Here is a 14,624-nt window from a genome sequence, read left to right on the forward strand (position 1 = left end):
TTTCGCAATGTGAATTACGTTTTCTTTCACTGCTCTTACTGTATACTTCACACAAACTCATCAGCCATGAAGTCAAGTGGGAAATGGGGAACAAAGTCAGAAAATCTTTTTTTAAATGTTGTTCCTATTCTATTTACCAATTAGTTGGGGAGGTGGAACTAGAGAAAAGTGTGCCAGAGGGTCACATAGTCAGGGTTTACGCAGGCATGTGTAAAGGAATCCAGATTTATCTGGAATCAGATCCAGATCAGATCCTGATAAGCAAAGGATTTCTGGGCTCTGCCAGACAAGGTGGTGCTGCTCCATCTGAGACTGCGACCACTGAGTGGCAGAGACGGCTCGAAATTGTACAAGGTGCTTTAAAGCACCAGTTACTAACATGCTCTCTCTGGGGATTAAAGGACTACCCTGGGAAAGATCGGTCCTTGCCTGCTTGCCAGCCTGTCTGCCTGCCTGCCTGCCTGCCTGCCTGCCTGCCTGTCTGTCTGTCTGTCTGTCTGTCTGTCTGTCTGTCTGCCTGTCTGTCTGCTTCTGTCTGTTAGGGATTCAACCTTCCTTAAAAGAAAGAGAATACACCGTACCAAGTCAAACATACCAAAGACACAAATGGAAAAAGTTCAAGAGAAATGGAGAGATTGAGGGAAGAATATAGATAGAACAACACACACTGTAGATCAATAGAAAGATAGACTTTGCTGAAAGGATGATAGACAGAACGGAAGAAGAGGGAGTGAGAGAGAAGGGGAGAGAGACCGGGGTAAGAAGGAGGATGGTGGAAGGGAGAGGGAGGGAAAGAGAGAACGAAAGAACGAGAGAATGAGAGAGAGAGAGAGAGAGAGAGAGAGAGAGAGAGAGAGAGGAGCACTAAACTCCAGCAGGGCTGAAGGGGGAGTGTCTGCTCTGAGGGAGGCTACAGAGCAGCACCCTGACACAGACCCTCACTCCACCACCCGACTCCACGGTAGGGCTGCCCTCTGTACTCTTACTCTGTGTGTGTTCCTGTGTGTCTGTGTGTGTGAGCGTGTTTGTCTGTTTGAAGAATGGGGTAAGTGTGCGTGTATGGTTTTTTTTCTCCAAAGCTTTTGCTTCTGCATACATACAGTACTGTAGGGGCCCGGGCAAAACTTCAAAGTCTGTGAATGTGTGTGTGTGTTTGTGTGCTGAGAGACATCAGGGTTCTCTACAGGGCAAACACTGTTAAGATGTGCTCCAGCTTGCTTATACTAGCTACAGTAAGGTTTCACAACACCTTATAATAAATTCAGTTGGAGGAAAAAAAAAGATTGACAGGGTTGGTGTGTTACAGCATTGTTCTGTGGATGTTTGTGTATCGGCTCCTTATCCTTAGTAACATAGCGTAACTTCTGGTCTTCATAAGCGCGTCTTTCCGTTCCCTGATCTGTTTGATATTAAAAGTATTAGCACCTACTATTTGTTGGTCTGTGAGCGGTTTCAGTACTGGTGTGAGTTTGTGTGAGTACTGGTGAGGGTGTAAGGAGTTCTGTGGGCGGTCTTGTCAGAGTGTGTGAGTGGGTCTGACACCGCTACCTGTTCTCCTCTGTTCTAGAGGTGGTTTTTCAGACTGTTTTTCTTTCATGTCTTTGGTCGTCTAATTTGGCACAATAACCTGGACAGTGAATGCAATGAACAAACTCTGTAGGTACCGAGCAGTTTTCTTGTAATCACACAGTATTTCAAAATGTTTTATTTTGGATGTTAATAAGTCTAATTTGGCAGAATACATTATAATACTAAACATTTGAAAGTCAAATTCTAACATGGGAAGCACAACTCAGTTCATGTTCAGTTTATATAATGTATTGTTGTCCCTACACTAAAAAGCACGTCCTTAACTTGAATGGGCATTGTGGGAAGGAATTGGATAGCAATTTTTCCTTCTCCTGTTTTTCCTTCTTTGTGTGGTGTTGGATGCCAGAGTTACACTGTCTGTTCATATAATGTGTAGAGAGTGTGGACTTTGTCTTGTCCCTTGTTCTTTGTGACATTGCTTGTTAAAAACGGCGATACAAATGAAGTTGGATTTCATTCGATTTGTCCCTGTTTACACTTCCTGTACTCTCTGTGTCCGGGTGTACCTAAGGGCTCTGACAAGGACATTGGGGTTAGTGATGGTGGTGTGTGAATTGTTGGACTCACTTTGATTAAGATAATAGCATTCCGTTTTAATGGAGTCTCTCCCTCGGCTCACCATCAGGTTCTTGTCCAGGCAAACACACACAAACTAAGTTCTAAATTTTCATTTAGAACACAATTTAAAAAATATGCCCGAAAAAAACTGTTATCATGTAAAATCAGTTTATTATATCATTAGTTTTAGATTTTACTACTTCTTTATATTTAATAATTTCTTATATTCTTTGAATAAAATACATGAAAAGATATACGCTATATTTGTATTGTATGTTTCCTGTCAGTCATCAGACATGTTTTGCCTTGGAATCAGATTTTCTTTTTTTTTTCGGTTTGAAAACATTAGCATATTAAAATACTTTTACAGTTATTATTTGTAATGTTAATTAGTTATTTTAGTACAAGATGGGAGAAGGGTTAGGGTTGGGAGAAGAGATTCTCCTCATCTTATGGGGTCAAAGAATACAAAAATAAAGAGAATAAATTCAGATTTTTTGTTGGAAGAGCACTTATACAAAAGATAAATTGTTAATTGTTAATTGATCACTTTATACATATTGACAAATTAACAATTTTTTTTTATTTCAGATTGAACCATTATGTATGTATGTCATTTTGGTTTTAATAAATGTGTTTCCCCATTTGGTTGAACCCTGAATCTAAACAATTACGGTATGTAATTGTTAACTTGATTTATAGGGTCAATAACGTCAAGACAGTTAAACATTTGTACAATAAATAAGTGACACTGGTAATAAAAATGCATTCATAATTTATATTACAGAGTTAACAAAGACAAAAAAAGAATGTTAGTTTGAAGTTAGCGAGTCAGCGGGTTTGTAAAAATTATCAACTCATTAGCTTGCTCCCCTACTGGCTCAAAACGTACTAAATTTCATCTGTCAAACAAACCACCCTATTTTGTGTTTTTTATTCTTCATGTCAAGTCTTGTTGCTGCCTGTGTACCTTGTTTTCTGTATTCAGTTCATGTGTGTATTTTATCACCAACAAGGTACAGTACCAAAAAATCAGTTGTGATTTTAGCTGTGTCAGTTACAACAACTTGAGCATAGAGTAAATAAACCAACATGTTCTAGCAGAAGTCTCCTGGGAACTGCTTGGCAGACAGGGTCTCTTGGGGGTTTCACATCTTTTTATCTTTCCATTAAGTGCTTCGAGCATTTTCTTTTAACCCCTTTGATACAACACTCATCTGCCTGGGTTTCCTCACAACTAGCACAATGTGGTTGACAGTGACCGTGAGGCAGGAATGTTTTGAGACTGTCATGAGAGAATAGTGGTTTATAGAAATTGCTAATGAACTCCGTTTTTTTCTGGGTGGTAATCACTATGTACTATACTGTTTGTGTTGCAGACTGTCCCAGATCTTTCCCTCACTGCTAGTTTTGTCTCATGAAGAGGTTGTGGAGAAGACCCAAGAGCCTCTTCCTTCATCGCCTCAGACGGCCCCATTCCATTTATAAACCACCAAAGCCGGCCACAGCCTGCTCACAATCTGCTCCACCCCTCCACAGCCAGCCCGCATCCCATTTCTAGTCCTATTCAACGTTCCAATTCTACCTGTTCCAGTTGGCCCTGTCCCATTCCCACTCACCTTACCTTTCTCTGAACCTAATTGTCCCCTGATGGGCCCCTTATCAGACCGTTCCTCAACTCCACTACCATCGGCGCTCACGTCCTGCCCCTAACAACCACCAGCCGCATTGCTATGGAGATGAAACCACCTTCAACAACGATGATGATGACGGAGAGGGAGAATGACGGAGAGAGGGAGAAAGCAGAGGAAGAAAACGAGGGGACTAGGGAGAATGGCAGACTGATGCTGGCGGACGGCAGCCTTGGAGATAAGGGGCCCAAGCTGACTTCCGGGCCGGGACAAGTGTCCAACGGCTTTCCCTCTTCCACCTCCCCCCAGAGCCCCAGGGAGGGGGGAGGGGGCAGCACAGGGGGCCAGGGGCCACTCAGGACGCTGGTGGTCCAGCAGACCAGTCTGGACCGTCCTCGTGAGACCTGGAGCAAGAAGATGGACTTCCTGCTGTCTGTGATTGGTTATGCTGTGGACCTGGGGAACGTGTGGCGCTTCCCCTATATCTGCTACCAGAACGGTGGAGGTGAGGGGAGGGGGGGATGCTGGAGGAAAGGTGGAGGAGTTGGTAGTGGTTGTCTCAGGATCTGTATGTTGGTCGTCTTACGCTACAAAGATAGGACACCACAAAGCCAGAGGGACAGATCTAGAGGTCTTTGTGAGGTGAACACACAGTTTAGATAACAGAATATTTCAATCCCTCATTACGAACCAACCCTATTCAGGTCATTTCTAATGTCCTTCTAATGAAGTTAGTAGTGTCCACAAGGTGTTTTTCTCGTATACCGAGCTGTCCCTCTGTTGTTGCCACACTCCTAAGCAGCAAATAGGTCTCCCTGCCACTTGATTGAATTTGTAATAATAAAATCTTTGCAATTTCCTGTTCCTCTCTCTCTTTCTCACTCTCTCTGTGATCGTGTATGTTTACGTGCGTGTGCGTGTGTGGTGTGGTGTGCGATCTGGGGAGGGAGGGAGAGATGGAGAGACAGGAATCAGGAGAGCCTTGATGTAGTAGAAAGACTATTAATTGTGTGCTTTATGAAAACAGGCTCAGACTCTGTCTGTTTCCCTAATAACCTGTCTCACAGCTCCTAAATCAACTATTATCTGGATTTAATGTCAGAGACCAACCCATATACTGTAGAACAGACAGACAAACAGACAAAACATAGACACAGACAGACAGACAGAGACAGACAGACAGACAGACAAGCAGGACAATAATGTCTTCCTTCTTTTGGGGCAAGACATGACAAATTTCTTTTGAAAGCATTGAATGTTTTTAGAAACATAGATGATTGGATCTGTGCATGTCCAATGACCAGTCAATTGTTGATGACCACTGCGAAAAGATTGACTTGATTTGTCTTTAGGGGCATTCCTGCTGCCTTACCTGCTGATGGCGGTGTTTGGAGGAGTGCCTCTGTTCTATATGGAGCTGGCACTGGGGCAGTTTCACCGCAGTGGGTGCATCTCCATCTGGAAACACATCTGCCCCATCTTCAAAGGTACAGATATGAGGGAAGAGGAGAGAAGGGGAAAGAAACAGATAGGAGGGAAGGGGATAGCAAAAGAGAGGAAACAAGGGGAGAGGACATGTCAAACTGTCTATCAAGTCAGCTTAGGGAGAGCCTGAGAGCAGTGATGTCACCTCTCTGACCCCTGCAATCTTCCTGCTGGAGCCTCCTCATCTCCTCACCATGCCCATATGATATACAGACTCTGTTATGGAAATTGTCACATTTTCTCTAAAATGCCAGCTGCTTAGAAACGTGATATTATGTAAATCTTAGTTGTTTCTAAATGTCATCTCCCTCTTAAATCCAACTTGAATTAGTTTGGAAACACCATTGATCTGTGATTGGGGTGAGTGAGCGCAGAAGTAAGAGACTGACACTGTCTGTCTGACTGACTGACTGACTGTCCCGCTCTCATCTCTCCCTGCCTCCCTCTTTCCCTCTCCTTCCTTCAGGTATAGGCTTCGCCATCTGCATCATAGCGCTGTACATAGCCTTCTACTACAACACCATCATGGCTTGGGCTTTGTACTACCTCCTGTCGTCCTTCCGACCCACCCTGCCTTGGACCACCTGCTCCAACAGCTGGAACACGGTCAACTGCCTGCGCTACCTCTCCACTGACAAGAACGTCACCTGGACCAACTCCTCCACCTCACCCGCTGAGGAGTTCTATACGTAAGTGCATGTAAGTGAGAGATAGAGGGTGGGGGAGGGGGGAGTAGGCAGGAGGTGAGGATATTTGGGGTAGTCGGTGTGATAATGAAGGCGGAGGTGTTAAAGAGTGAGATGGGAAGGAAGGCAGAGTTTTTGCTTCACTTTGTCCAACTGGGAGAGGAGGAACAGGTGGAACAGGAGGAACAGGTGGGGAAAGGCTCGATGTGTCTGTGTGTGTGTGTCTGTGTGTCTGTGTGTGCGTGTGTGTGCGTGTGTGTGCGTGTGTGTGTGTGTGTGTGTGTGTGTGCGTGTGTGTGTGTACCGGGGGGCATCTTCACATGTGCAGATTATGTGTGGTAGGGTAGAGGTGGAGAGACTCAGAAGCAGGTCTCTGGGTTGGTAGAGGTCAGGGGTCAGGGGGGTCAGAGTTCTCTCTAGACTGGGTGTTTCACACTTATCAGATTCCTATCTGTGTCTTACAGGCATAGAACTGTCCAAGATATTTTCCAAATCAATCAATCAATCAGCTGTGGTCACATCTGTGTAATTCCTTTCTATTGACCCTCTACCTCCCATCGCTGTCACCAAGTCTGCTTTCCCACAATGCCAATTGTATTTGTAGTTTGTTAAATAGTTATTATATGCCCTGCCATTGCTGACTAGATGCTTTAGGTTTGTTTTTTCTCTGCTTCCTCATTGAAACAAACAGTTCCCCTTTCTACCCAATTCAAAGGAAACCGTGTTTCTTGTGTCTCCCACTTTCTCTCTCTCTCTCGCTCTCTCTCTCTCTCGCTCTCTCTCTCTCTCTCTCTCTCTCTCTCTCTCTCTCTCTCTCTCTCTCTCTCTCTCTCTCTCTCTCTCTGTCTCTCTCTCTCTTTCTCTCTCTCTCCAGTCGCCAGGTGTTGCAGGTTCACCTGTCCCCAGGCCTCCACCAGCTGGGAGCTGTCAGCTGGCAGCTGGCCCTCTGTCTGCTCTTCATCTTTACCATCGTCTACTTCAGCATCTGGAAGGGGGTGAAGACGTCCGGCAAGGTGGTGTGGGTGACAGCCACCTTCCCCTACCTGGTCCTCCTGATCCTGCTCGTCCGTGGGGCTACTCTGCCTGGAGCCTGGAGGGGCGTGGTCTTCTATCTCAAACCTGATTGGGGGAAACTGCTCAGCACTGCGGTGAGTTGGGCTTCGATTCTTGACCTGCTGGCCTCAGCATTTTGACGAGCAACATGTGAGTGTACTCTCAGGAAATAAAAATATACAAGTTATTATTCATCCCTGTAGAGTAATCGACTGAAAACAACAGTCTAAAGGTATTTTTTGTCAATGGTTACATCTTTTCTCCCTACCTGATGAGATAGCCCCTCTTGTGTCATGTGAGACTATCTATAAGGGCTGCTACATACATTAATTATTTCCTCCCTTTTCTCTCCCCCCTCTCACTCTCTCCCCTTCATCTCTTTTCTTCGTTCCATCTACCCCTCCAAACTCAATTGTTTTCCCCTCCAGGTCTGGATCGATGCTGCAGCCCAGATCTTCTTCTCCTTAGGGCCAGGCTTCGGGGTATTGCTGGCCTTCGCCAGCTACAATCCATTCCACAACAACTGTTATAAGTGAGAATGTACCTCCTCGCACACTCCTACTCACTATTTAGTAATCCACTCCACCCTAACCCATGACCTTTCATTCTGTGAAACTCCCTCAACTGCATATCTCCCAGATATTGTCAGTCTAGTTCAAACTCTTCACTACCATCCACCCACCCACCTCACCCCTCCTCCCACCCACCTCACCCCGCCTCCCTCCCACCTCCCCCCTCCTCCCACCCACCTCACCCCGCCTCCCACCCACTCACCCCGCCTCCCTCCCACCTCCCCCCTCCTCCCACCCACCTCACCCTTCCTCCCACACCCACATGTTTTCTATTCTTCCCTGTCTTAGAGATGCGTTGTTGACCAGCTCCGTGAACTGTCTGACCAGTTTCCTGTCCGGCTTTGTCATATTCACCGTGCTGGGCTACATGGCTGAGATGAGGCAGCAGGGCGTGGAGACAGTGGCCAAGGATGCCGGTAGAGATCCTCCCAATTGCCCTTTAAGAGGTCATGTGATCTGTCCGGTGTGAAACGTCTTCACTGAAACTGAACTGTCCCTCTCCTCTCTTCTCTGCAGGCCCCAGTCTGCTGTTCATCATCTATGCCGAGGCCATCTCCAACATGCCCGCAGCCACCTTCTTCGCCGTCATCTTCTTCCTCATGATCATCATGCTGGGTTTGGACAGCACGGTCAGTCCACATCCTTTCCTTCTTGACCAGCCATTCCCCAAACTCAACCTCCAGCTCAACCCTATCCCAGTGAGCCTTCAGTCCAACCCTGCCTCAAGTTCAACTTCCAACACTACCCCTGTCACGCTACCACCAGAAAACCCTCCAAAGGTCTCCTCCCTCATATCCCCCCGAAGTTTCACCCTCAAACCCGGCCTCACCCGGCCCCCCTACCCCCCCTCACTATCATCACAACCCTCCCTAAATCTCACCGCTCATCCTTTCCCAAAGACTCCTGTCCTCAAACTCCCCAGCTCAATTTCCTCCGATCTACTGGACGTTATGTTCCATCGAGCGTGCTTCTCACCTCAACTTTAAAACAAAGCAAATATAGCCATGTTTATTCACGGACGATCCGAAGCGTGGACTCATAAAGGCGTGAACATATCATATCAGCTGCAGGTGGGGTAGGGACCACTGTCAACACACTGTGTGATACGACTTCAATATGAGTGTTGTGTTGTCATCCTGTCTTCATAACCGGCTCTTTATCTCACCTCAGGGTGGGCCAGGGAAGGCCAGCTGGAGAGACGAGGGGCTTATCACGCACAGATAATCACTCTCTCTCTCTTTCTTTCTGTCCCTCTTTCTCTTTGCGTCTCCTTCTCTTGCTCTCCGTCTCTCTGTTTCTCCCTTTCTCCCTTCCCTCCTCTGTCTCTCTCTTGCTTTCTCCCTTTCCTCCTCTGTCTCTCTCTTGCTTTCTCCCTTTCCTCCTCTGGCTCTCTCTCTCTCCCTCTTTCTCTCTTTCGCAGTCTCTTCCTCTCTCTACCTAAATCTAACGGTTGTCAGAGCACGCAGGGAAAAAAGAAACTCAATTGGCCTGATATTGCATTCTTCTCTTGATATTGGCTCTGGGCTAATCTTTCTCGTCCTCTTTTCCCCTCTCCCTCTCCTGTCCTCTGTAGTTTGCAGGTCTGGAGGGGGTGATCACAGCCATGCTGGATGAGTTCCCTCACCTCCTGGCGAAGAGGAGAGAGTGGTTTGTCCTGGGCCTGGTGTGTGTCTGCTACCTAGGGGCCCTCTCCACACTCACATATGTAAGTCTACCATACCCAAACCCCTTGGTCAGACCTACATGGCTATGGATCCTAGACTTCCTCACCACAATGTCCCTGTCCTGTGACTAATCTCCTCTCCCTCCTCTCTTCGACACCCTTCCAGGGCGGTGCATTTGTGGTGAAGCTGTTTGAGGAGTACGCTACAGGGCCTGCTGTCATAACTGTGGTCTTCCTGGAGGTCATTGCGGTTTCCTGGTTCTATGGTAACCACAACAAAGTCACAAAAAGATAACATATAATGCCACACCAGCGGAATGACCTCATGAATGTAAACATTCTCTACAGAGTCAGTCTTATTGATTCATAAAAGACTAAAGAAAAAGTACATACTGGACCTGTTCCGTATTTATTTTGTGAATTACACAGTTAAGAGTATAATGTTGGCTTAAGTGTGTGTTTTTTGTGGGCGCGTGTGTGTACGTGTGTGTACCTGTGAATGTGTGTACCATTTCCAGGCACCACGAGGTTTTGCAACGATGTCAAACTGATGCTGGGATTCTCTCCAGGCTTGTTCTGGAGGGTCTGCTGGGTGGCCATCTGCCCCTGCTTTCTACTGGTAAGACACGCACACACACACATGGGTCAAATGGCCAGACACCGAGAGCGTGGGTGACCTGGACAGTTAGATTCACGCAGACAGGGGAACAACCATTGGTCTGAGATGAAAGAAAAAGAGGCTTACAGCCACAATCTGTAGCATGTATTTCAGCCCAACTGAAGTCTCCCATCTTCCCCCCTCTCTCTCTGACTACTCTTCCCTTATCTTCTTCTCTCCCTCTCCCCCCCCTCTCTCTATCTTCCTTTCCCCTCTCTATGTCTTTCTTCCTTTTTCTTGCTTTCTTTTTCTGTCCCTTTCTGTTTCTCTTGCATTCTCTTGTCCCCTCTCTCTCTCTTCTGGTCAGTTCATCATAGTCAGTTTCCTGGTCTTCCCTCCGGAGGTGACGCTGTTTGACTACCACTACCCAGCCTGGACCACCGTGCTGGGCTACTGCATCGGCCTGTCCTCCTTCATCTGTGTGCCCTCTTACATGGTCTTCCACATGCTCACCTCCAAGGGAACTTTGAAACAGGTGAGGGCAAGCCATCTTCTTTTTCGCAATCTCTCTTTCTCTCTCCTCTCTTTTCTCTCTGGAAACAGATGACATGATCAAAGAGGACCATGGACAGTTTAAGACGCACACATCCAACTGCACGCACACATACACACACACATGTACACAGACAAGCATATGTTCAGTGTCACGTCCCAGGGAATAAAGGTTCTTGTTAGAGAGAGAAGACAGACATCAAAGGGCAGGGTACACAGCTACCTCTCTCGCTCCTTCTTGTTACCTTTAATATGGCTGTCACCCAATATTTACCCTCCTGTTACAGCACACAATAGCACTGACGCAATGTGTCAACAGAGTGTTTGTGTGTGTGGTGTGTGTTTGCGAGTGTGTAAGCACGTGTGTACACCGTTGAACCAAAACAAGGTTGGAATGGTACCCTCCAATCCCTACCCACTCAAGGTCCGTTATCTAACCGTCTACACCCCCAATCGAGGGTTTCAAAAGGTTGTCTCGTTTCAGCTCCTCTCCTTCTGCTTTCCTCTCCACCCTCCTGTCACCCGCACCCTTCCCCTGCTCCTCCTCTCCTCCTTGTGTTCCCTCCCTGTTTTCTTTTTGCCCTCTCTTTCCCAGCGTCTGCTGAAGGGGATCACTCCGGAGGCCAGCTTTGGCTCTCAAAGAGACGGCCTCGTCACCAACGCAGTCTGACCTGGGGGGCTGTCTCCCTCTTCTGGACACAGAGCCCAGCTGCGAGACAGGGGGTGCCTGCCACCTCCGCCTGTCCTCCAGACTCCCCCCACCCTCATCCTCCCCCAGCACTGAGGCACTCGCTCAGACCCCAATCCCAGCCAGGAGAGGGGTCTCTGGCTTACTGAATGCCCCCCCCTTCTTCTGACCTAGATAAACCAGTGATCAATTTGCTCATGCTGTTAGGGTTAGGGTAAGCATCAAAAGTCCCTGTCTACATGTGTATTTCAGAGGCATTCATAGGTGGTATATTTTTTGGTGTCTCTACTCATTTAGATTCCAGAGTACAATGTGTTCCTGCATTGAATCTCAACACATTCAGCTCTACGCACACACACTTTCATAAAATGTATAGCGTGTCTATGGACGCACAAAATGGAGATGTATGGCATATCCATAGACACACAAAAACATACCTCTGTATTTTGCCAGGTTAAATAAAGCCACAAAGCATTTATGTAGGTTCATCAATCACCCATCTCACTACTATCTGAGTTGAGTTCTACTATTCTAGGTATTCATTGCAAAATTCAGGTATCTTTTTACATGTCTAAATGACGCCAAATATATTACTTCATATGATATCTCTCCAGGGGTTACCAGCTATGCTTTTAGGATAACCGGCCTGTGTTGTGGGTTAGGCTTGGGGATTGTGGGTTTGTGGTCTGATCAAGTTTGGTTGGTTGGTTAGCCTGCATGGCGTGTGGTTATGACAAGATCTCTGCATGGTTGGTGCCATACCATGCCATACCACAGTGCCAGCAAGATACTGGTCAGGGGAGGGGCCAGACTGGCAGTACTGGTTTATGGGAATTGTAGTAAAGAGAAGGAGAAATAAGGCGAAAGATGACTTGAGAATGTGTGTGTTTGTGTTTGTGTTTGTGTTTGTGTGTTTTGTGTGTGTGTGTGTGTGTGTGTGTGTGTGTGTGTGTGTGTGTGTGTAGCCAGGTCGAGCCCAGGAAAGGAACGAGATTTGTGAATGAGAGTTGTGTACAAAGTCATCTAGGGGTCATACTATTGCAATATAAGATGTACATTTATTTAAAGAACTATTATTGCTGTCGAATCAATGTATGCTTTTACTTATCTGTTCATGTCATTCACCATAGCCTCCAACTAATCACAACATTTAGTTTTGTTTAGCAATATTTTGATGCTCATATCTAATTATCAATAGTGAAAACCAAATATTGATCATGGTCAATCTCTGCACCTTCATGTCTTTCCTTCAACACTCAGTGTCTGAAAATCAACATCACTCTTCTTTTCCTTTGACCAAAAAGGTTGTTGTGTAAGAATGGAAGTACCCGTATGAAATTCTTCAGTACATGTATGTAGCCAGTCTTGATATAAATGTGTATATCCCTTTATCCTGTGAAAATCTGTCTACCCCATAAATGAAGTGTGTGTGTGCAAACGCGTGTGTGCATTTTTGTATGTGTGTATGCAGGTGTGCATGTGTTTTTGTCTGAATGCGTGTGCATATTTCCTAGTGAGTGCCTGTGTGTATGCGCATGTGAATGCTGTGTGCTTTTGTATTTGTGTGTGTGTGTATACATTACAAGCAGAAATAAAGGTGAACCACTTTGTCAGCTGTGTCAGTGTGTGCATGCAGATGTGGGTAAAGTGTTTGATGTGCGTCTGTGCAGTGATCTTAAACTGACGTCTTGTTCTCGGCCAATTATCAAATGACGTTTAGCTAAGTAACGTTTTTTTCTCTCTTGTACTTCTGAAGCCTATCTAAATATATATATATGTCTGTAAAAGATTGTATTAAGAAAAAAGCCTGTATAGAATAAAGATATACAAATATATGAATTAATAGATAAATAAAACAAAGATATACAGAAGTTAACCTCTTGTCTTATTGTCTTGTTTTCTTGTTCACTTTTCAGGGACAATTCTTGATTGAGTACAATTTCTAGAACCAGAGTTTGACGTAGTTATCGCAAGATATATTAACAAACAAATCAAGGAGCGCTTGAAGTAAAGTGTTAATATATTTCAATTGGCAGAATAGTAACATCATTTGTGATGGGGGAACCTCAATGCCAGCTGGCTGTGCGTGCCACAGAAGACATCACGGTTTCGGTAAACACTCCAGCCTGTTCACACACTCACGCGCTCTGATACAGACAGTGTTGAGTTTCAGGCCAGATGACCTAGGCCTCACTGAGTGATGCTACGACACATTGGACGCAAAGAGAAAAGTCTGTCAGTCCTACAGTGAACTGTACCTGTGAGGCCATTTATGCCAAACCTGAACACCTGCTTAACCTGAACACCGCAACAAATACTCACTAGGGTAGCCCACTGAAAAAAATAACGTTATGGGGCAAACGCTAGTGGGCCTATTCTAAGGTTCCACATTAAAAAAAGGTATGTAATATTGTGTGAAAAGACATTTGTGTGTGAGCACACCTACACACACAAACACACACATTGTCGAAGCTCTGTGTATTTTATTGTGGCAATATCCTCTGAGCTCCCATCTCCTGAGTGATGGACACTTCCTGTGTTTTTGCCTGTCTTATCATGCCGGATCTATATTAAACACAGACACGGTGCAGTGGATCCCTGCGCGGCTGCTCCTCTGCTCTACCTGGTTGCTGTCCCCACATTTGCCTGCCAGAGACCCTATCTGCCCCTCCGTGTAGGCCTCATATCATCTCTTTTCCTTTCCTCTTCCATTCTGTTTCTCTGTCTCTTTTTGGACGTTTTCACCAAGAGTCATTTATTTATCTTTTATCTTTGTCTCCTTTCCTCTTTAAAAATCATGACTAAAGTTTTTTTCTGCAGAGGGTTGGACATTTTGGAATGGTTCCTCTTCTCTCCCTCTCCACTTCAGACCTTTCATGGTGTTTAGAGTACATTTCCTCTCTTCTCTTTCTTTTGATTGCTTTGTGAATCTTTCTTTCTCCTTACTTTCTCTCCTTTTCTTTCCTTGTCTCCTCTCCCCCTCTGCTCCCCAGCCTCCCTCTGATCCTATGCTGATATGGCGTTACTCTGAAGACAGGAAATGAAACCTTTTTTTTCCCTCCAAACCGCCTCTGGCTTTATCAGTAGAGCCGTGATTCCCAAGGCCATTGCACAGCTAATGAACTCATATTGCTCTGTGACAATACCATCTTATCTGCACAGACTACTCCCTGATTTCTCCTCTCTCCTCTCCTTACCTCTCCTTTACTCTCCTTTTTCCACGATTGCATTATAATAATTTCACTTTTCATCCCTAGCAATAGGTTTGAATAAACATAATATAACATATTTATCCAATAGATATAGAAAAATGTGCTTGGTGAAGTCAAAGTTAAAAGTCAGGACAATTGCTTCCAATCTCTGTGTTTGGGCCATTGATTTCTGGATTGTATATGCATTTACTGGTATTGTAACACCTATGTGTTGAACAAGGGTTTTTTAATTCATTTATTTTTGTAATTTTTTGTATTTTATTTTTTTACCTGTGGCTTTTCTACAGTAGACACAATGAAGGTACTACTTTTATTGGTCTGCAGCGCCTCCTGTTG

General features: G+C 45.4%; 1 protein-coding gene across 2 annotated transcripts; it reads left to right on the top strand.

Moving 5' to 3' along the window:
- Positions 1-859: 859 nt before the first annotated feature.
- slc6a4a (solute carrier family 6 member 4a) lies at positions 860-12,952 on the top strand. 2 transcript variants are annotated; one of them, XM_047036434.1, is made up of 13 exons: positions 860-961; positions 3,528-4,284; positions 5,132-5,266; positions 5,731-5,953; positions 6,825-7,098; positions 7,432-7,535; positions 7,864-7,991; positions 8,092-8,204; positions 9,149-9,280; positions 9,405-9,504; positions 9,757-9,857; positions 10,204-10,371; positions 10,984-12,952. In XM_047036434.1, the coding sequence occupies exons 2-13, from the start codon at positions 3,882-3,884 to the stop codon at positions 11,056-11,058; spliced, it is 1,956 nt and encodes a 651-aa protein (XP_046892390.1). In that variant the 5' UTR covers positions 860-961; positions 3,528-3,881; the 3' UTR covers positions 11,059-12,952. The 2 variants fall into 2 exon arrangements, with proteins under 2 accessions (XP_046892390.1, XP_046892391.1); XM_047036435.1 differs by lacking the exon at positions 860-961 and adding an exon at positions 1,428-1,656.
- The last annotated feature ends 1,672 nt before the right edge of the window (positions 12,953-14,624 follow it).

This window comes from Hypomesus transpacificus, chromosome 15, assembly GCF_021917145.1.
Source record: "Hypomesus transpacificus isolate Combined female chromosome 15, fHypTra1, whole genome shotgun sequence".
Lineage (NCBI taxonomy): Eukaryota > Metazoa > Chordata > Actinopteri > Osmeriformes > Osmeridae > Hypomesus > Hypomesus transpacificus.